General features: G+C 46.6%; 1 protein-coding gene and 1 non-coding gene across 2 annotated transcripts; both read right to left on the bottom strand.

Moving 5' to 3' along the window:
- Positions 1–1,868: 1,868 nt before the first annotated feature.
- Positions 1,869–13,579, bottom strand: RS1 (retinoschisin 1). The gene is made up of 6 exons (XM_048969124.1): positions 13,527–13,579; positions 6,581–6,606; positions 5,692–5,797; positions 2,774–2,915; positions 2,355–2,550; positions 1,869–2,116 (listed from the first exon to the last, which is right to left on the bottom strand). Exons 1-6 carry the CDS (start codon positions 13,576–13,578, stop codon positions 1,964–1,966), a joined length of 675 nt encoding a protein of 224 aa, XP_048825081.1. The 5' UTR covers position 13,579; the 3' UTR covers positions 1,869–1,963.
- A 4,252-nt stretch (positions 13,580–17,831) lies between these two features.
- Positions 17,832–17,904, bottom strand: TRNAV-UAC (transfer RNA valine (anticodon UAC)). Its single transcript has one exon. It is a non-coding gene; the product is annotated as a tRNA-Val (tRNA).
- Positions 17,905–20,968: the final 3,064 nt, after the last annotated feature.

Genomic DNA, 20,968 nt, shown 5'->3' with positions numbered 1-20,968 from the left:
GGGGAATGGGATGCACAGGGCTGTGGGCACGGCCCACCTCGCTGTGGTAGCCACAGTGTGGTCAGCACTGGTCGTCCTTGGGAGGGAGAGCAGAGTTTGTGTGGGTATCTCACTCTGACAGCTGCTCAGGGGTTATTTCTGTGGGAAATAATTAAGAGAATGGGGCTGCAGACTTAGAAATGATGGATCAGGACTGGAGGGCCTGAGGCAGTCTCTTGTCACACCACTTGGATTAGGCAAAGCTCAGCACTCTGTAAGCACTGCACTCATTCATGTCATGAGGCTGAATGCGGCTCTGTCCTGCTTCCCATTTCGAAACTGTTGCATTTTACAAGTTGCAGGGCCATGCACATACTTCCACAGGTAAAATATCTGTAGGATTTTTCCCTCCTAGAAGATACTGCCTTTTTAGCACTGTTTTGTACCATTTCCTGATGACTCAGGCACTGCTTCTCATTTGGATAATGGTAATTGGAGTTATCTGTGCCCAAAAAGGAAAAGTTTGACTTCATGAGGAAAAGCTTTGCAGTTTTGTAATTGTGTTTCGACGGCTTTCATAATGCCCTCAATTGCACCCTTCTTCAATATGCTGTGTTTATGCAGAAGTGGAAGTCAAGCGCACTTCTAAAAGCATTTTAGGACCACTTAATTAATTAAGCCTCTCAGCACCCCGCTTTTTAGATAAGAGGCAGAGGTTAAGTGAATTTCCAAAGGTCGATTAGCAGGCGAGTGGCACAGCTTGGATGTGAGCAGAAATGTCTGCTTTAGAGCATTAAAAATAAAAGGGAAAAGCTGGCAGCAGGGTTCTTCCCCATCCGGACTGAGAGGTGAGGTGCAGGCAAAGGACAGGGTGAGGCAGGACACAAACGAACCATGAAATTTAGTGTGTGCCCATTAGTTCCACCTATTTATCACTGTACACTTCAGCCTGGAAAAGGAATCTAGCATCCTGTTCAAAGCTGTGAGCAGGGAGAGTGATGGCACAAACCCTTGCTGCCTGGGCAGTCTTTCCTTCCTCTGAGTCTTATATCTAAATATAGTATCAGTCATGAGATGCTAAATAAATTATCTTGGTATATAAGGGCATGTGGTCCATCCACTTAGGCTGTGGATGAAGCTTGAAAGCTCAAACAAATTATTCAGGAGCACTCTTATTAAGAAAATGTGCCCCTCAACTCATTTATGGATAGACAAAACTCATTTTGTGGATGAAAGCATGAGTGCAACAGTGACATAATAATTTCAGTAGATAGGGTCTCACAGACCTCCTAGTTAGGACAGTGTAGCACAAGTTTTCAGAATGCCACATGCCCCAAATTCCTTGCGAGATGTTGGTTACTCTCAAAATCTACCTGAGCAATATGTCAAAAGAGTGAAGCGATGGATGGCCAGAAAGCCCAACCTTGCACTGCTGGTGTGGGTTTGCTTTGCCTCTGTTGCAGGAAAGGAAAATCCTAGAGAACTGGGAAAAACTCCTGTCAGGGCAAAGGCAGAACTTCTGTTCACCCCAAAAACACCGTGGCTGCTGCCCCAGCCCTTGGGCGCCCTCTGCTGAAGGTTGAGCCCACACCCGCACCTACAGAGCACCCACTGGGGACTAGGCCATGGAGGGTGAGTCAGTCATGGAAACTGCAGCACAAGTCTACCTCCCATGCACACAGTGTGCCATGATGATATCTAGCACCCAGGATCAGGACTGTGTCCCATGTCTAGTTCCCACAATCAGAAACACTGTATCTCATGGGACTGAAGCCATGGTAACAAACCCTCTGAAAACCCCTGAAAAACAGTAAGCTATTGGAGTAGGGTTCAGCCGTATCACCAGGTGTCATGTAAAGCAGTGTTTTATTCAAGAAAGCCCTTCTGTTTGTAGGGTCGGCAGGATCGTGGCCGCAGCACACATCAGCAGTGAGATGGGACGGCCATACAGGCACACACCTGCACATCTCTACCCAGTGGGCACTCAGCCACATTTGCCCAGGCACTCGAGGAGCTCCATGCGGATGGCAATGCGCACGTGCCAGCCCAGCGGGATGAGGCGGATGTAGCGGGCCACGATGGGCGGCCGCAGCAGGTTCTGCACTGAGGATGACCGGTCCGAGTTGCCATAGAAAACCTGCCAAGAGACGCAGAGGCAGACACAGTTCAGGGGCTGATCAGCATTGTACTCACTGTCACCATGGCAGCGTGATGGCCATGGGGCTGGAGCCCTGTGTGCCATGGGTAAGCACCAGGCCCCATCCACCTGCTTTTCATACAGGACCCCTCCCTTAAGCTGCCTCCCCCAAGACTTCAATGTCATCAAATGCACCCCTGCAACCACCGCTGTAAGGCAAAGCACAAGGTCCACCCACCCGGTTGTTTCCGGTCTGGTCCTTGTAGTAAACCCAGTTGAGGTTCTCATCGGTGCGGTACTGCACGCTGTATTTGGTCATCCACTCATCAGCATCACAGCGCCCTTGTGTGAGGATCCCCGAGATCACCTTCACCTCTTTCAGGTCGATCTGCAGCCACTGCCCGTTGTCCTGGTACTTGGAGAGCCAGGCGCACCTGGGGGAACACCATCGGCCCCGCTGCGCCCTAAACTGCCACCCAGGCAACCCTGCTGCCCCACACTGCCAGGGGGCTTGGCCTCCATAGAATTACAGAATTATAGAATCGTTAAGGTTGGAAAATACATTTAAGATCATCTAGTCCAACCATCAGCACTCTGCTCATTAATCCACGCCCCTCATATCTACCTCATGCCCTCCCACAGGGTCTTCAGACTCACCCAAAACCTTGGCCGTTGAGGCGGGCCTTATTGGCTGTCCATGAGGAGTACCAGCCTGTGTACTGCTCGGGGTTGGAGCAGCTGATCTGGTCAGGGGTGACAGCACCAGACTCAAAGCCGAGGGGTTTGTGGTAGGGGCACTCTGCAGGGCAAGATAAAAACATGGCACCATTAGTGACACGAGCTGCTCTGCCTTCTGGTTGCCTTTGTCCTAATCTTTTGTCAACAACCTCTGTGGTTTCCTTGTGCCCTACCCTCTCTGTGCGGGATGGTGGGGATGCTCTTAAGCCCTGACCACAACCCCTGCAGTTATTTGCTGTCCAGGGAATGTGGCATCTAAATTTCTTATTCTTACATATAGTTATTCCTAAGTCATTGCTGCGTGTGATGTTTTGAGGGAAAAGGTTTTATTTGTGCATGTTGTAGTCTCCCAATCTCCCCTTTCTTGCAAGCAGAAGCAAATGGATCTATGGTCCTGGATCCCGCCTCCAGGCTGTCCTTGGGAAATGTCTGGCACCACTTTTTTTGCCTCATCTCTCCTTCTCATGTACTATCATGATTTACAGCTGTGCCTACACAGCAGAATTGCTGAGCCTCTCCAACCAGATCTGTGTGTTCTGCTCTGGGGGTTGTAACTGTGCTTGCAGATAGTCTTCCCTTATGGAAAAATGTGCAGGTACTTATGCATGAGTGAGGTGTAATGCCTGGCCTTCCTGAAGGCTTAGAGATCTTTTGAGTTTTGCCTTCCAATCTCCAGGTTACCAAACCTGATTGCACAACAGCTTTCTGCAACACTGAGAGGCTCATCAAGGCTCCCAGTGGCTGCCAACATGCAGAGCAGCTGAATGCTCCTTGGACCAAGCATTTTTTGTTACGATAATCTTTTACACAAGCAGCTTATCGCTAGGTATTTAGATGCAGATAAAGAAGATGCTCACAAGCTTCATGTGAGAGCTGCTTGGGCAAATACTTGCCTACAGCATTTTGTGATTTTGCAGCCTATGGAGAGGGATATTCCCATTGCACGTGCGTGCCCCAAAGAGGAACTCTACCAAGTTTTACATCTTAGCATGCTTTGTTTCATGGGCAATAAACAAGTGAGTGAAATGGTATATATCTTTCATTTCCGGGCCTTAAATATGTCTGATAGACCACTATAATGCATTGTGATTACAAATAAGCTCTATGTGCAGGGAGCCAGAGTGCACCCAGAGCACGGTGTGGCCACTGCCTCCTCCAGCCATTGCCCCTTGGTTTGTGCCATGCCTGAGCACACCAGTGGGATGGTCAATGTCTCACCCGCAAATTCCACCAAGTCAGTATCTTACACGTCAATATCTCATTAAGATATCTTGTTCAGGCAGTGCTACGTTAATGTATTTTCCCCCCAAAAAACACGCGGCTGTTGCCCTGCCTTCCTCCAGGCATGGAAACACCAAGTCCAATAACAACAACCAATAGCAGCTGCTTGAAACCCCTGCACCCACAGCACACACTTTATATGCATTTATACAACACTAAAGAAAAGATCAGAAGGAAACAGAGATTAGCTTTCACTTTTCTGAAGGGCTGAATGGGATGTGGTAGCAGGGGTAAAACCATCTGGTGTATTTATAGCTATCTGCCTTCTTAGTGCAGGTTCAACACACCACCATCAGCATTTTCTCCACAGCAAACCTAAACCAAATGTCCCCTCTTTCAGTTTAAAGCCATCACCCTTGTCCTGTCACTGCACTCCCTGATGAAGAATCCCTCTCTGGATCTCCTGTGGGCTACTTTAAGAGCTGAAAGGCAATGGCGTCTCCCTGCAGCTTTCCCTTCTCCAGCTGGAACATTCCACACTCCCTCAGCCCCTCTCCACAGGAGAGCTGCTCCTCTGGACCCACTCCATGTCCTTCTTGTGGCTGGGGCCCTGACCTGCCTATGTGTCTCCCTTTGCATAAGAAACCGCTTCTGCAGAGCAGCTGAGGTGGCCCCACATGTCCACTACTCGGCAGGCTTATCTCAAAGGCAGCGTAGTTTTATTTTAGTATCACTAATCCATAGATCACACGAGTATAATGAAATTAGCAGGTCACCTTCTGGTACGCAGGGCCATGCCGCACACACAGACCCATTAACAGGTGCTTGCTGCCTGCCTGGCCAAACCAGCTTCAGCCACATAACGCCGTTATTGCTGACCTGAAGGAAACCCGTGGAGTGCACCGCCCTCCGCCCTGTGGTGCAGCCCCTTTCCCTGACCCCCAGCTGCCCTCCCCTGACGCAGCTCCACGCCGTTCCCTCGGGCCCTGTCGCTGTCACACAGAGCAGAGCTCAGCGCTGCCCCTCTGCTCCCTGGGAGGAGCTGCAGCCGCCGTCAGGCCTCCCCTCAGCTCCTCTGCTCCGCGCTGAGCAAACTGACAGCCTCAGCTGCTCCTCATACGTCTTGCTTTGCAGAGCCTTCAATATCTTTTAGCCCTCCTTTGGATGCATTCAAATGGTTTTATTGGAGAGCTCAGGGGAAGCAAAGGGCCAGGTGTGGATGGCTGAGAAGCCTCTGTTCTTACCTGCTGAGTCATCCTCAGGCAGGAGTCCTTCACATCCAACATCACTGTGGAACAGAACATCTGTTTTCTTCCCCTCTCATTTGTACATGCTCTGCTAACCATGTCATCTCTAGCAGCTCTTACATATGCATATGTTTTTGTTTGCTTTCTATCGAGCTGGGAAGAGGCATCAGCCAGCCTGAACCACCCTGGGTGCCCTCACCAGGCCAGGGGTGCTGTTATCTTTCACCCTGAACCTCCCATGGGCACAGCTCCACCAGCCCAGTGTTTGGGGCAGGCACCACTGCAACACCTCACTGCAGTGCAGGGTGCAATGAGGGGAGATGCTGAGGACCATAGCACACACACTGCTGAAAGAGAGCGACCCGTTACCTGGCATGCACTCCAAGCTGTTAGTTCCACTGGACCACACCGAATTAGGTCCTCCCTGGCAATTGCATTTGCAAGCTTTGCTGTGCCACAGCTCCAATCTCTCATCCTAAAGGGAAAATTAAAAATAAAAAAAAATCAACTTAGTAATCAATGATAGTGACACAAAGCTAAATACCAGTCCAGAAGCCTAAACATGAGTGCGATCTAATAGAGTGACATCCACAGAGAAATGAAAGGTGTCTGCATCTAAATCTTGCAGCCCTCTTGGCTGCTCTTGAACCATGGTGTCACTGCAGAGCCCACAGCCCTGAGGCCATGCCACCCCAGTGAGCATCAGGGGTCACCTCCTGGCTCAGCTACACTGGATGCAGCCTGGTCCTCCTGCACACAGGGCTGAAGGCTGCACCATGCAGCCTATTTCTTTTGCACAAGACATGGCTGTCCTACAGCCCTGCTGGGACCGCTGAAATGCCACAGGGTGTTCTGTCATCATGTTCCTGTGTCAGGAGGAGTTGCCACACCAGGATCCCCCCAGAAGGATATCATGTGATGAGTGCTGACTGAAAGCTGCTGTTGGAGTGAGGCAGAGGAGAGTCCCCAGTGCAAACGGCTGCTCCTAAGTGCTCTGCCTGTGACACTCAGATGACTTTCATGGATACACATGCAGATTCACTCTTTTGGTGCATGAGGAAGGCATAGGGGGAATTTCAAAATACAAAGATTTAAAAGTTGCTTCTGCTAAGGGGACCAGCGCTCTGAAACTGGTAACAAACTCATGGCAGGAATGGTCCCCCATCCATACCACATTCCTCCACCCACTCCCAGAGGTGTTAGGCACTTTGTGTTTCTCCTACTGTCTGCAGGATCCCAGCCAGCTGTATGGACTCACCTCACCAGGGGACAGGGCCAGCACAGCTGCAGGCAGCGGGCATGGAGGGAAGAAGAAGAGAGAGATTTCAGACATGATAACATCAGGAAATGCAATGGGTATTTACTCCTGAGCCTGACTCAAATAAAGGGAGAAAGGTAGCATCTCCCCTGATTGCCAGGGGGAAAGCAAGAGGACATGGGCATCAGCTGTGGGCAGGAGCAGGATGCTGATATGCCCATATCATTGCTACTCTGCCACTGGGCTTTCTTTGTGATGGCTTTGATGTTTCCTTTTTCCAATCAGAGATGCCTGAAACATCCTGAGGAGAAGCTCATGTCAGTTTCAGTCTCTGCTTTCCAACTGACGTTGCCTCCATTCATTTTTGCCATCTTCCTGCCCTACAGTTTTCCTTTCCCATTTTGCTTGTAAAAATAAGAGCTGATGACAGGTGAAATTGCAGCCTACAGCCATTGCAGATCACTGGTGGCTTCAGAGGAGATACAGCACCCCTCGAGGTGGCACTCATGAGAATCTTCCTCTGAGAGACATGGAGGATAAACAAAATGTAAATGGATCTTCCCAATCAATCTTATATGCAAAACACCCTTTCCTTTTTTTTTTTTTTTTTTTTTTTTAAGGAAAAGTACTGTGGCTGAAGAGGAAGCACTGCTATTTTTGTAACACCTGACCTGGTTTATCTTCTGCCTGTCCCTGAGTAATGATATTTTACAAGCCCTATCCTTACTGAAAGAGCTCTCCTAACTCCCTGCAAAGCCCAGAGCAGGCTGTTTTAATAGCACTTAGACAAGTAGAATAGTGCCCAGACAACTATGAAAATAAAATACTTTTAAAAGTTCCCATGACTGTTGATAAATCATCAATACAAGCCAAGCGTCAGCCCTCACGTTTCCAACAGATAAAACGAACGTGGCCAATTGAGGGCTGAGGTATGGAGCAAGTAAAATCTTGCACACAGAAACCACAAGAAAACAGCAATCTGCAAACAGTGATGTTGTGAATAGGAAAAGAGGATTTTTTTTTTATTTTTTATTTTCTATCAAATGAATTAGGCTCTGAATTATTCACTGAAATCTAGTTATGATTTATTCATTCACACACTAACTTTGCTGAGCCTAGGAAGGTCCAACTAATGCTGGCAATTTACATCTTGCATTTACACAGCAAGTTTCATCTCAAAAGATTCACAAATGCTGTGCAATTATAATCAGCTGAAATATAAACTGTACACAAAGCTCTGTTTATTACTGAAATGCAGCTTCTCCTAAGCTTTGACAGTGAGCCTGAATGTATCAAGAATCTAAAAGAAAGACCGCAGCAAGGAATGAAACGATGAAGAAATACTTAAAAACGTTTTGCGAACACAGAGATGGTCTCCCTCACTTCAGGTTCCCAAACAAGCATTTCTGGTTTCTGGGATATTCCATGCTAACCCAAGGCATCTGCCCTGGCTGAAAAAGTTAACATCAGTCTCTGATGAAAAGTTGTAGCAGTTAATGTTCCTCATCATCAGATTGATATGGTAGAGGCTGGGACCATTCCTGTAACAGCAATGAAGCACATTTCCTGCCTGCTTGATGCTCTGTTTAATGGCACTGGCTGCTGCAGGGCTGTTGCTTCTGGTAGGCAACGAGCCCTTAAGCAGACCCTTCAGAGTCCCTGATTTGAGAGCCAAGACCAAACTCTGTCCCCTCATTGATGGATACAGCTGGAAACCCAGCAGCTGTGAGTGAAACAACAAAAGGAGTCAATTTCAGGGCGAATGCTGGGACCTATTCAACCAATCCAGAGTATGGCACAAACTTTGCAATTCTGAGCCAAAGTGGGTTAAAGTGGCTGCAAAAGGCAGCACCCTGCAAGTAGCTTGGCCATTGGGTGCTGGGCTTCGGGCAGTGGTGGCTATGAACAGACCAAGCATCCCACAGCATCCCCCTGATGTCCCCTGATGTTGGGAAAGAAAGGAGAGAAAGCAATGCCCTTGTCTGCGGTTGGCTGGAAAAAGCAGTAATTGATATATTGGTGTGTTTACAGCTGTGATGGGCCCTGTCCTACAAAGGAAATGAAGAGGAAAGCTAGCTGCCAATAGTTTCAAAATGTGATGGCCGGCATGCTTTTATAGTGAGCATGTTTGCCTTCAAGGAAGGTTACAAAGATAATTGGTAATTGTAGGTCAGACAGAACGAATTGCTGCAGTTCATGGAAGAGTCGTGAGTCTGCACCACTGCCGCAGGCTGTTTTAAAAGTACAGGACTGAAAAAAAAAAACATTAAAACAGAAAGAGTCTTATTTACAGCTCCTGCAGTGCCCCAGGACGTTGAGCAAGCCATCAGTTCACTGAAGTAAAGCATTACTTGTGTGTATTTGTGAGGGACAGGGTGTTTTGTCTTGCCTCTTCCCTGTCCCCCAAATCACCAGGCCGTGAGAGATCTCCAACACGTGGCTGGGCACGAATGCTTTTTCTCAGCACTGGATGTGGGGATAGTGACAGTGGAATGGGGAGGAGGTAGCAGCCCTGGGCTGCAGGTGGGGCAAAACAGCAACTACATGAGGTTCTGGTGGATGAAGAATGGAGGAGGGAACAAGCAACAGCAAAGACGTTCAGCTGGGGGGCAATGGGCACTGCAGAGGGTGGGCAAGGTTTCTTTGGCTCTCCTTCATCCCATGGATTTTTGGAGTCAAGCTTTTCTCTGAGCTGAGCTGAGGCTGGAAGCAATAAACATGAAGCATCAGAAAGGGCAGGCAGGAGCACAACGAAGCACCATGCAATGGAATACTGGTATTTAGCAACAAGAGCAGATAACTGCAGGTGTCAGAAAATTTCTGCTTATTGAGAATGTGCCTGAACACGAGAAAGAAAGGAGGAAGGGAAGTGCAGCCAGAAGGAACAATGACAAAGCTGAGGGATTTCAGGAGGTCACCTCTGAGACATCGTGTTGGACATCCTGACCACTGAGCCACAATGGCAAGCCATCGTGTTTAGAGTGGCTAGAATTAACAGTGTGTGTGAGCATGAGAAGGCACGCTGTAAGGCAAAATGGAGAATTGAAGTGTAGAATAAACATCAGTCACTTGATTTACCAGAGTAAGCTGGTAAGTTTCCTGGTCATGGAAAATGTTATTGACTGTTCATTGACTTTACAATTCAGGTGGCCTAGATATTCAGCTGGAAAAAAACATCAGCTCTTGTTTGTGCAAGCGGCCTCTGTATTTAACAGGGATCAGAAAGAGGAGCAGTATTGCTTTCCCTTTGCTTCTCCTAGTGCAGAGCACTGCCTGCATGTCCCCAGCATGGCTGCTTCCATGCAACGAGTGTGGCATTGCACAAGAGGAAAGAAAACATTTTAAAACAGGGAGAGATTTGACTGTAGCCCTGGAAGAACCATCTCAGGAAGGAGAAAGGAAAGGGCAATGAATGGCTTTATCACATTTTTTTGAAAGGCTGTGCATTTCAGCTCCCTGTTTGCCGTGAGCACCCCGGCACAGAGGAGCAGTTAGGTGGGAGGTATGTAAGAAACATGGGGCCAAGACATGTAACCGTCCAGTGCAATGAGCATCTTGATTTCCAGAGAGTGGGAAGCCTCCTTCTAGGATGACAAATGAAGCCCGGAAAGGGGCATGACGAGTCCTTGGTGGGGGCACTTTTCTTTTGTATTGCACCTTTATTTCAATGATGTTTAATCTGGCTTCTCTTTTTGTTCATCTGTTTTGTGTTCCACTTACTACGTGCCAGTATTTACCTGGAATTGATGAAAGCCGTATTGAAATAATGACAATTATACCTATTTAATTCAAATTCATTTCTCTTTTATGCCTGTTGTCTCCTCAGTGCTTCTACAAATCTTTTATGTTTTGAAAATACTTGAGAAAAAAAAAAATGAAGGAAAATCAACCTTTGCCTCTCTTCTTTTCTCGAGAACATCAATTATATTTTTTTCTAAAGTGTTCCCTTGAGAATTTTTGGCCTTTTCTGATCTTACTGACACATTTGTTCCTTCCCACTCGGAGCTCTGCAGTACATTGCCTGCACAGTAATTTTAGTGATTCTGTTAGATGTACCTCTTGTGCCAAAGAGTGGCACTAAAGATGTTATTTACTGTGATCTGAAGGCGGGGTTGGGCCTTTAGTTGTTGGGTGTTGGGTTTTTTTTCTTCAAAGCTGCAAAAAATAGAGAGGGAAAAAAACTCCCCTCCTTCTAACTGTTGAGACGTGCTTCTTATCTGATGCATGACAAGCAGGGATGGAGCGATGTGGTGCTGGGACGTCACATCGATGTGCTGTGTGTTTGTGACAGCCCCCAGATCTGTGTGCTGGTGCAGGATCGAGATGCACATCTGCTGCTGCTGTTGCTGCTGCTTTGTGGGGTTCCCAGCAAGCAGAATCCCAGCAGAGCCTAGGGGCAGGGTGCTCCCCTGAGCTGCGGCTCTGCAGGAGAGAATCGCTAAGGAGCTTACGCTGTCATCGGAGCAGCCGGCTCAAGGCTGACCCACCAGTGCTTCCCCATGGTGGAAGAGGAGGGGGCCCGAGGGGACCTGGGCAAAGGGCTGCTGCACACTGAGCAGGCAGAAGGGGATGCTTGGGCCATGGAAAACACAAGTAGGTTTTAAAAAAAGCAGTAAAAGAAGAAATAAATAAATAAACACCAAAATAGCGATGCCTGGAAAGTGATCCTGCAAGTGATTTTTTACTGCAGGCTCTCTGAAAATATCCTGGTGTGTGGGTGTCTATTAACAGCAAGCTGTGCCACGGCTTCAGAGCAAGGTGTGAGCTTGTACCAAGGGCTAATTGCAGTGATACCACCCATCGGGAAAAATGGGCAGTTTGGGTAAAAGCAGCCTTCCAAGAAGCTCAGGGACCAAATGAAGGGCAGCACAGAGCTCAGGTACAAAGGCAGTGCACAGGTGTTTGCTAGCGGATCAAAAGACCTATGAATTAGTGCAGAGTACAGCTGAGCATACCAGGATGAAACAGAGGCATGGCCACTTGAGGAACACCTTCCTACCCATGACATTCAGTAGGCCCTGGGCATCCAGACTTTTGGCTTGCCTGTACCACACTGCCTGAAGAGGAATTGTCTTGGGCCACATGCACAAAGCTTGCTCCTAAAGTAACACCCCCTATTTATTTCCATGGAAACTACAATGATACAAAGAGCACAATAACACTGGTAGAGCAAAATCTCAACTACAAAATACTCTTTTTCAACACAGCCACTGCCATTAGCTCTGCATTTTTACCAGTGGTGAACGAGAGCCTGCGTGCTGCACTCACAGCAATCTGCTCCAGTGGAGATGATCCACTGTGGCTGTCACCACCACTGAAACGCACCACCCACTGCCTCACTGTGCTCACATCCACTGGTTGTTCTCCACAAACATTTCAGCAAGTATTAATAAATGTCAATGGGTGCCATTTGTTTCTGCATGGAGAAATTCAATTAGACTTCTGCTTCATCCGCACTCCTATGTCAGAGTGCCCCTCTGCTGCCATCTGTCACGCAGCAGCAAAATGTAATGGGATATTGGTGGGAAGGTTCAACCTTTACTGCCATATCACCACCATCTGCCCCGATATTATGGGCTGACATCATAAAATGGAAGGAGCAGCCCTCATAAAATAGATAATATAGTTAATGTATACGAGTAACAAAACTTATTTTAATCTACAATATTTTTAATTAAAACAAGAAAAGAACACAACAAAACCACAAAACTAGTGGGATATACAGCCCTGTCTCTATGAAACTAATGCATCAGCCTGGTTTGATGGCAGTGGCTGCCATTCTTGGTGACTTCTCATGGGGTTCCTCAGAGGCTTTTGATGAAATGTTATTCCTCCTGTACTTCATCCTTGAAAACAGTTGTTCACAAATGGAGGCAGTGCCAAAAAGCGATGACATGAATAAGGCATGACTGTGAAGCAAGGAATGTTTTTCTCTGGTAAGAGAGGTCTCATAAAAATAAAGAGACATGGTCAGATTTTTGAGTCTGATTGCAACTCTGCACACTCCATCTGAAAATACACAGTCATTTATTTATGTCAACTGAAAATGGAGTTGCAGGCTGTGAGTTGGATATGCGTGAGGAAGCAAAGTAACTGACAGACACAGAGGAGGACTTTTAAGTCCTAGACTTAAGAACATAGAAAAAAAGTAAAAATGGAGAATTCAACACCTGCGGGGGAAAAGCTGATCTGCCCAATACTTCTGTCCCAAATGGACACACCATACTGCAGCCACATGCTAATGGTGGTAGATACTGCACAGCACCCAGCTAGAGCAACCCCAGCCTTGAGACATTCAGAGCTTTCCTGTCAGCTGTGAAAAAGTCAGAAGTTCAAACACAACCTGAAAGCAATCTCCTTGTGCCACAGTGAGGTTAATTAAAATGGAATTGATAAACACTCCCACACTCCCTCCTCCCCCTTTTTTTTTTTTTACTTATGATTTTTATTCTTAGAGTGCCTTTGAAATTCTTCCCCAGGACAAAATATCTGAAAGAGCCTTTAAGAAAAGCAGATCTCTACCAGCAATGTCTTGCTGCTAAAGAAAATTAGTGGCTTTTGATTAACCAAGAGTTTTGATTAATGAAGAACCGGTCTCTCATATTCTACTGTACCTCATTTTTCAAATCAGCATTATTATTTACTCACTGGCTCAGCTGCATTACAATTTTCTGTGTAAATTCATATTTTGACAAATTACATGCCAATCTTTTTTCACTGCAATTACTTTGCAAAACAGAGTTGTACTATTGAATATTCGTGGAGCTGTAAGAACGCTGCTCCCTCACATACGTAAATTACACATCTCCTGCACAATTTTTCCCTGATTGTTTTGCTTCCATAAAGAGCTCCCTCTGTACCCAACAGCCCAAAGGAGTCTGTATGAAACAAGAATGTATACAAAGGGGGACATCTGAAAGCACATCTCTAGAGGCAAAGTGCATACCTTTGTACCAGAAAAGAAGAGACAGCAGGACGTTGCCCATCTTGAACCGCATCTTTTCCTTCCCCTTTCAGAAATAGCTCCTTAGCCTGCTGCTCAGCTTTCTGGGAAGGCATGAGATTAGCTTAAGCTTCACCTAAGCACATTATGCTCCACCATTCTCGGGATTTTATCAAGGAGCATCAAGCCAACTGCACAGTTACTACTGTCAAGCTCCATGTGGCGTAGCTAAAAGGTAGGAAGCTCTGTGGCACTGTGTGGCACTATGACTGTATTCAGACATTTATGGATGTGGTATTTAGGAGCATGGGTTAGTGGGCAGTACTGGCAGTAGGTGGATGGTTGTTCTAGATAATCTTGGAGGTCTCTTCCAGTCTTAATGATTCTGTGAACCAACAAGGACATGCCTAACTAGAAACCACATTTAGCCATCATACAAAGGCAGAGGATGTGCCTAATGCTTACAAATCATAGACCGTTTTATGCAGTGCATATTGCCTATTGTATGTAATATGCATTAATTATCTTCCACCCCAGTTATTTACCTCTGCATCACTGATGCCTGTCCTAATAATTGCTGTGTGTAGGAATCTTCCCTGGCCTTACTGCTCTTCAGTCACCTAATTGCAAGGGGCTGAAAACTGCAATTACTAGATCAAACTGAAATAGAGCATTTTTGTTTTTTACTTGCAGAAATGTAAAAGTTTGAAACAAACAAACAAAAAAATAAACTTCCCTTTGCTAACAGTTCTACCTATCATATCCTATCTTTACATGGTGCTGTCAACCCAGCATGAAAGACAGCTATAAATTAGGTTTAAAAGTGACTGAAAGACTCAAGACTACAGCAGATTGCTGGTGATTCCAGCGAATATTGCTCCTGTTTCTCCAACCTCTGTTAATTATGTGCAATTAGCAATGAATTTTTAATGGGGGCTTTTGACAGCTATTGCTTCAGAAGCAGCATCCTTTGTTTCAGAAGATCTCTGACTGCATGTGCGGAGAGTAGATTAAATCACAGCACAGCTCACATGGGCTGTGGGTGCATGAAGATCCATCTACCTTCAGTTTCCTGGTCTGTATCCATTCAGAAAAATCTGTACAAAGAAGGATGCTGATATTTTGGTGGGATCTGCCTTGCCTACCTTTGGAAACCTAAAGACTGTGGATGCCCCACCATGGGATGTCAGATCCAGCATCTCTGTACTGTAATTTCCTGGAGACATTCAAGGTCAGACTGGACGTGGCTGTGAGCACCCTGATTGAGCTGTAGGTGTCCCTGTCCATTGCAGGGGAATGTGACCAGGTGACCTTTAATGGACTCTTCCAACTCAAATGATTCTGTTTGTGTGATGCATCCTGGCCACATCAGGACATGTGACATGGACAGTCTGAGCATCGTGCTATGAGGGTTATCATAGCCCCAAGACACTGGGAAGCATCAAGTATTGGTACTCTCTCTAGTTACACATTGTTGACTCTAGCCCATCTCTGATCAGTGGTGAATGACTGAGCAGCTGTACCCTTTTCAAAGCGTGCACCTTTTGAGCTAATTGTTAAAATGCAACGAGCTTGTGAAAACAAAGGCACTGGAAATTATTCAAATCAAGACAAGCTCAGTCAGAACAAAAATCATTGAAAAAAAGTCAAACTGGTTCACAAGATGAGTCAGAGAGCTTTAAAACTGAAGCCTCTGTATAAACATCATGCACTCCAGACCCTCCGGGTCTAAGGCTGTCGATAATGCTTCTTTTTAATAACCTTAAATGGCAACACCTCCACTACAGATAGTTTTACTAAATGAATCATGTAGTTCTTTCCTAGCAGTCAGACAAATACTTCCAGGTATAGAACACAGAAAATATTTTAAAGTCAGTACACAACACAGCACCAGAAAGAACAACATTTGCTTTTTTTTTTTAAAAAAAAGGTGTGAAATTTAGCCTGGCATTGGTTTTGATAATAGAATGAAAGTGTGCCTGGTGCAATAAGACCAAAGTAGGATAATCTGACTACACCATGCTGCTATGTAAATCAAAAGCAGGGATAGCCTGAGCATGTCTTCAGGCCACACATTCTATTTCAGGTCCAGCTCGTGTCCCATTGACCCTAAAACATTTCTGCACATATTTGTGGCCCTCTGATATTTTGCTACACTTTCTTCTTTCACTTTGTCTGAAATAACACAAAGGCCACCCTGCAGCATCAAAATGCTTTTGCTTGCACTTCCAGGGGTGCATAAGGACATAAGGGATGGTAGCAGGGGGAATGAAGCAGAGTGGAGGTTGTTAACCAACAAGTGGGAATGACATGCATCCTTCCCAGCTGCATGGAGCTGGCCTACACCCCACTCTCACCAGAAATTTACTAAGAATTAAGCAGCGTGGATGGCTGGAGGCCAGTGCTCCAGTCTGTGCTTTGCTTTGCTTGGTTGACAGGTATAATCACAACTGTACCATTTGAAGATCAACATGCCAACTTCTTACACAGGCTTGCACTTTCTGCTCGTAGCTTTCTTTTGTCAGAGCTCATGGGCAATGAATCTGCTTCTGAGTACATCAGAGCAGTGTCTCCAGGAGCTCGCAGAAGGCACCAAGCACACACAGAGACCTCCTGGAGCTGGACCAGCCTGGCCCAGCAGTGGTGTGGACACACATCCTTGAAGGGCAGGCCGGAATGGAAGGTGCCTATGTGTGAGGGAAGCACAGCTTCGCATGGTGATTTTGTGTTTCTCCCAGAGTCAGAGTGACAGACAGGTAAATGAGAGCAACACACACAAATTTGGATGTCTGGGATCTTAGCACATGCACCAAGCAATTTCTCAGCGCTAATGTGTGACTGGCACACATTGGTCTTAGCACAGCTAGGGAACGTACAAAATGCACGTTTATATGTGTACGTGTGAATTGTAGGCATCTCTCAGATGTAAGATACCAACATGCTGAAAGAGGAAAACTGCCAATGCTTTTGGAGCATGAGTCAAACCTTCAAGAGCTGGATTCTGTTGAAGTGGATGGGGTGACGATGATCTGCCCATGCTGAAGATCTGGTTCTTAAAATAAAATATTATTTCAAGGAGTCTGAGTGTGGGCTTATGTCCTCTTTTGGAAAAAAAAAAGCACCTCAGTGCAAAAAACACAACATGACTAGTTACCTGATGCTGCCCACCAGGAGCAGGCCCAGTCCCCTGCCACACCTCAGGGACTTGTGGCTGTCATCAGCATGCTGGGCACCATGGAGTAATCGTGGAGGGACGATGGGAAGTACCTTCCCTGACGGCTTTCATATACTACAGTGGAAAATTCTAGATGTAGTGGACAGCTTTGGACCTGTAACCTGAAAGCAACCCTGCTATGACAGGCATTTTACCCTAGAAACAGGGCTCAGAGTGGAGATCTCAGTCTTAGCTGGGCCTATTCAGCCCTGGTGTGCCTCTTCCTCCTGCAGAGACTTCTTCACCCCAGGCCCTGCTGGGGCTCGCATGCACAGACAGGTGCTGTGGCAGCATCCATATCCAATGATCACCATTTCCTAAAGGCTTGCACATGCAGAATGAGATGATGTGCTGTATGCAACAGTAGAATTGCTCTGAGGTGAACAAGTTATGGAGTGTGGCTGAGGGAATTGGGATTGTTCAGTCTGGGGAAGAGGAGGCTCAGGGGAGACCGTATTGCTCTCTACAGCTGCCCGCAAGGAGGTTGAAGCAAGGTGGGGTTTGTTCTCTTTTCTCAGACACCAAGTGATAGGACACAAAGAAATGGCCTCAAGTTGCAGCAGAGGAGGCTTAGTTGGATATGAGGAAGAATTTCTTCACAGAAAAAGTGGAGTTGGTGGAGTCCTCATTCCTGGAGGTTGTTCAGGAGGCGTGAGGACAAGGCATTAAATGCCATGGTTTGTGGCAGACTTGGCAGTGTTATGTGATGGGTGTCCTTGATGATCTTAAGGGACTTATTCTATGGTCCTGATGTGTTTCTTAGGGCGAAAAATCAAGTCCTGCAGTAACACTGTCTAAATTATGTTTGGACTGTTAGAAAAGGTGCTGTTGCACAAGGCTTATGATGGGCTCAGGGCTGCCTCTCAGCAAGTCGTGTCACTTGTGCACTGAGATGAGAGCATACACGTAACACAGGGATTCCAGTCAGCAGGGCTCTCCTGACTGGTGGGCCCTTCTGCTCCCAGCTCCACACATCGTTCTTCCTCCACTTTACAGAGGACTTGCACTTTTTAATACAGTTGCCCATTTTGGGAGAAAAAGAGGAGGCCTAAACTAAACTTAACTAACCTGGAAGGAACAAAACGTACTGCCGCTGGTTCCACTGGGGCTCGAACCCAGGACCTTCTGCGTGTAAAGCAGACGTGATAACCACTACACTATGGAACCGCTACGGAAATAGGCCGTTATGGCGCTCCACCTATTGATGAAATGCTCGCGCTCTTCGCTCCCCCCCCGCCTTCGGTCCCGCCCACACGGAGGGAACAGACCATTGGAGGAGCGCGCGGAGGGGCGGTTCCCTCCCCTGGCGGTTTGGCCGGGAGGGGCAGTTTGTGGGGGGGGGGAAGGAGGGAGGAAGGGGGAGTAGTATGCCTGAGCAGGTCAAGTTTTTTCCTGTCAAAACTGTGGGTTTTACCTCAGTCGGTGCAGCTTGTGCTGCAGCACGCTAACAAAACGCAAACCCTGCTTTCCTTAGGCAGTTCTCGTGCCCGTCTCTTTCCCTGCGTTGGTTCACAAAGAGGTGGCGAAATCTGAGTGCTGTAGTTGGCTGTCGTCTCCATAGGCTCCAAGTATAGGCTGAGACTGCAAATTATGCCATTAGGCACTGCTTTCCAGAACATTTCGCTGATTTTTTTCTGCTGATCTCTTTGTGGATTTTTTGTGGCTTTTTCTTTAATTTTTTTACATTGTTCTCATTTTTACAGGGAGTGCCCTGGTGATTCCATGGTGTTCCTGTGTAGTTTCTCACCCTTTCTTGGCTCATGTTTCTGGTTTTGTGTTCTTTTTGCCAGGGATGCTAAGTTTGATGTCTTTTGTCCCTTGTCTTTGCGTCCCAGAAATGTCCACTGAGGGAAATGTCTTTTCCCATTTACCCACACTAACCTTGCAAGGCTCATTTATCAACAGGCTTCAGTCATCACACTGATTTTGATAGGAAAAAGCCAGATAACATGACTGTGTGTTTTTTTTTTCTCCTTTATCTCTTCTTTTTATTCCTTCTGTTACTGACAGATCGCTCAGCTGGGGACTTGTCCCCTGGCCAGTGCTTTAAAATACATGGCTGGATCACATAAAAATACTTTCCTAAGCTTGATAGGGTGAGAGGAGGGGAACCACGGTGCAGAAGGAGCACATTCACTCCCACCGTGATCATCTTCAGCCTTTTTGAAAAATCTTGGTTGCATCACTTTGTAGTGGGTGCTTCTGAGACATGAGCCTGAAGCAGATTTTGAATTATGCATGTGGAATGCCTGCATGAAGGCTGGCTCAGGAGGTTGGTGTTTCCAAAGCGTTTGGGGAACATAACACATGCTGTTACTTCAAGGGCTGCCTGTAAAGGAGTCTCCTGATTTTTGCACTGGCAGCATAACTTTTTTTTTTTTTAATTCTGCTCGGCTGCTCAAAAGCGTATTAGAGAATTTTGTTGCCTACTGCCTGTTGATGCTTGCTAAAATGCTTTTCACCTCCTTAGTGTGTGATATGTAGCTGCTGAGCAAAAAAGCTCAGCATGTGTGTGACTTGATGGTGGGACTGGTATGTTCCCTTTGCCTCATGTGGAAACGAGGATGGCTTAATTAGGTCCAGCTGATGTCCTTGGGCTTAAATGGGAAAGGCTATTTGGAAAGCTACGTGTTACTATGATCCCTGTATGTAACTGGAGAGGTGGCTCATTCCAACACATCTGACTGTCAGGTTGTCGGGTCACTTCAGAGCACTGAGAAGGGATGAGCAGCTTCCATGAATAACAAGAGAAAACATGCTGGGGAGACATTGTCCTATGGAAGATAACAACTAAGGGTTTGGTTCTGTTCCCACTGATCTTGGATGAAAGATTTCTGATGGATTTGTTGGCTATTGGAACAAGCCTTATGGCCTCTCATTATGCAGAAATCTTGCTAAAAGCCAATATGGATGAATTTATCAGATGCAGTAAATATTTGATAAATGACATGTATCCCCAGAGTGCAGTGGAAAGAGGTTATGATGTATTTTTACTTGTATGCTTTTTGGCAGGACAGTGTGATCATACATAAATGATTAGCTACTGTAACTCGGATAAGGGAAAGTGCATCCTGCCAGAAAAGCAAACATCAAAACTCTCCTGGGCTATGCAGAATTAGGGCGCCTCGTGTGGATTTTATTTGCTGTCTCATTCCACGGAAAAGGAGTGGCTTTGAATATGGAAGCTTGTGTCCAGGACTCCAGAAACTCAAAGAACTAGCTCACTCAATCAAAAAAAAAAGCATATTCACATTTTTTGCGTTCACACAATGCCTTCTGCTTGCTGGCTTTGCACTTCAGGTATCTTTTACATGTTAAAAAACGTGCCCATTCTATCACAGTGAGGGAGCTCCTCTGTCTGTCCCAAAAGATGATCTAATCACTGTGTCCAAGTGCCTTCACAGTGTTCTTTAGAACTGTCACCAAACTGATGGCAAAAATTTATTGAAAATACCATGCTGTAGTATTACTAAAGCTTTGGAGCAAGGGCATCAAGATCTTCATCTGATGGTCTCTGTTCTGTCCCATCTATTTCCAGGACCTGGCCTTAGTGAATGCCATCATGAGGAGAGGCTGCAGAGGAAGGAGTACTGTGATCCCCATCCACACAGTGCTTCCTGTCACCATACGCATCCTAACCCCAACCTTAGCCCATGCATTGTAACCTGTGGCCTTCTTTGGGCCCACAGCCCTTACAGTGACCCCACAAAATGGCTGCTGTGCTCTGCTCCATCACTGCACAGAGAGACCATGAGAGCAGCTCCTCTCTGGCTTTCAGAAGAGGGCAGAAGGACAGAGTGGGGGTATGAGTGGTTAGTGGTGCGATGGATGCTGAGGGCTGTACCTGAGAGTATAGTGGCAATATTACAGTGCCAAACTTATTCTGGTACCTAATATTTATGAGTTGTTTGGTAGTATATGTGCTCAAAATTGCAGTGTATGGGGCTTGTTGTGTCAACACTGAGCAATAAGAAATGGCCTTGGGCTTGATGGCGCTGCCCTTCCTGGCACCTGTGAGGTGGCTGAGTGCCCACAGACAGCAAGGCAAGGAGGTGGGTAGGATGTGCAGGCTCTGCGGTCAGGGTTTGACTTCAGAGTATATGGCAGCATGGCTTTCTGACCACACAGGTCAGCCACAGTGGCAAACTGACCCCTTTCCAGGAGTTACACTGGGGAGGGACAAACTAAGCCATGAGCTTAGTTCCCTGAACTCATTACACTCTTATGGAGA

This window comes from Lagopus muta, chromosome 1 (assembly GCF_023343835.1).
Source record: "Lagopus muta isolate bLagMut1 chromosome 1, bLagMut1 primary, whole genome shotgun sequence".
NCBI classification, from domain to species: Eukaryota; Metazoa; Chordata; class Aves; order Galliformes; family Phasianidae; genus Lagopus; species Lagopus muta.
Note: the sequence above shows the minus strand (reverse complement) of the source record. Positions and strands in the feature narration are given on the sequence as shown.

Coding starts and splice junctions, on each gene's coding strand:
- RS1 (XM_048969124.1), bottom strand. CDS start 13,578: ATGCGGTTCAAGATGGGCAACGTCCTGCTGTCTCTTCTTTTCTGGTAC. Junction 2,916..5,691: donor CAGCTTGGAGTGCATGCCAG/GTAACGGGTCGC, acceptor CTTGCCCTGCAG/AGTGCCCCTACCACAAACCC. Junction 2,551..2,773: donor CTCAACGGCCAAGGTTTTGG/GTGAGTCTGAAG, acceptor GTGTTCCCCCAG/GTGCGCCTGGCTCTCCAAGT.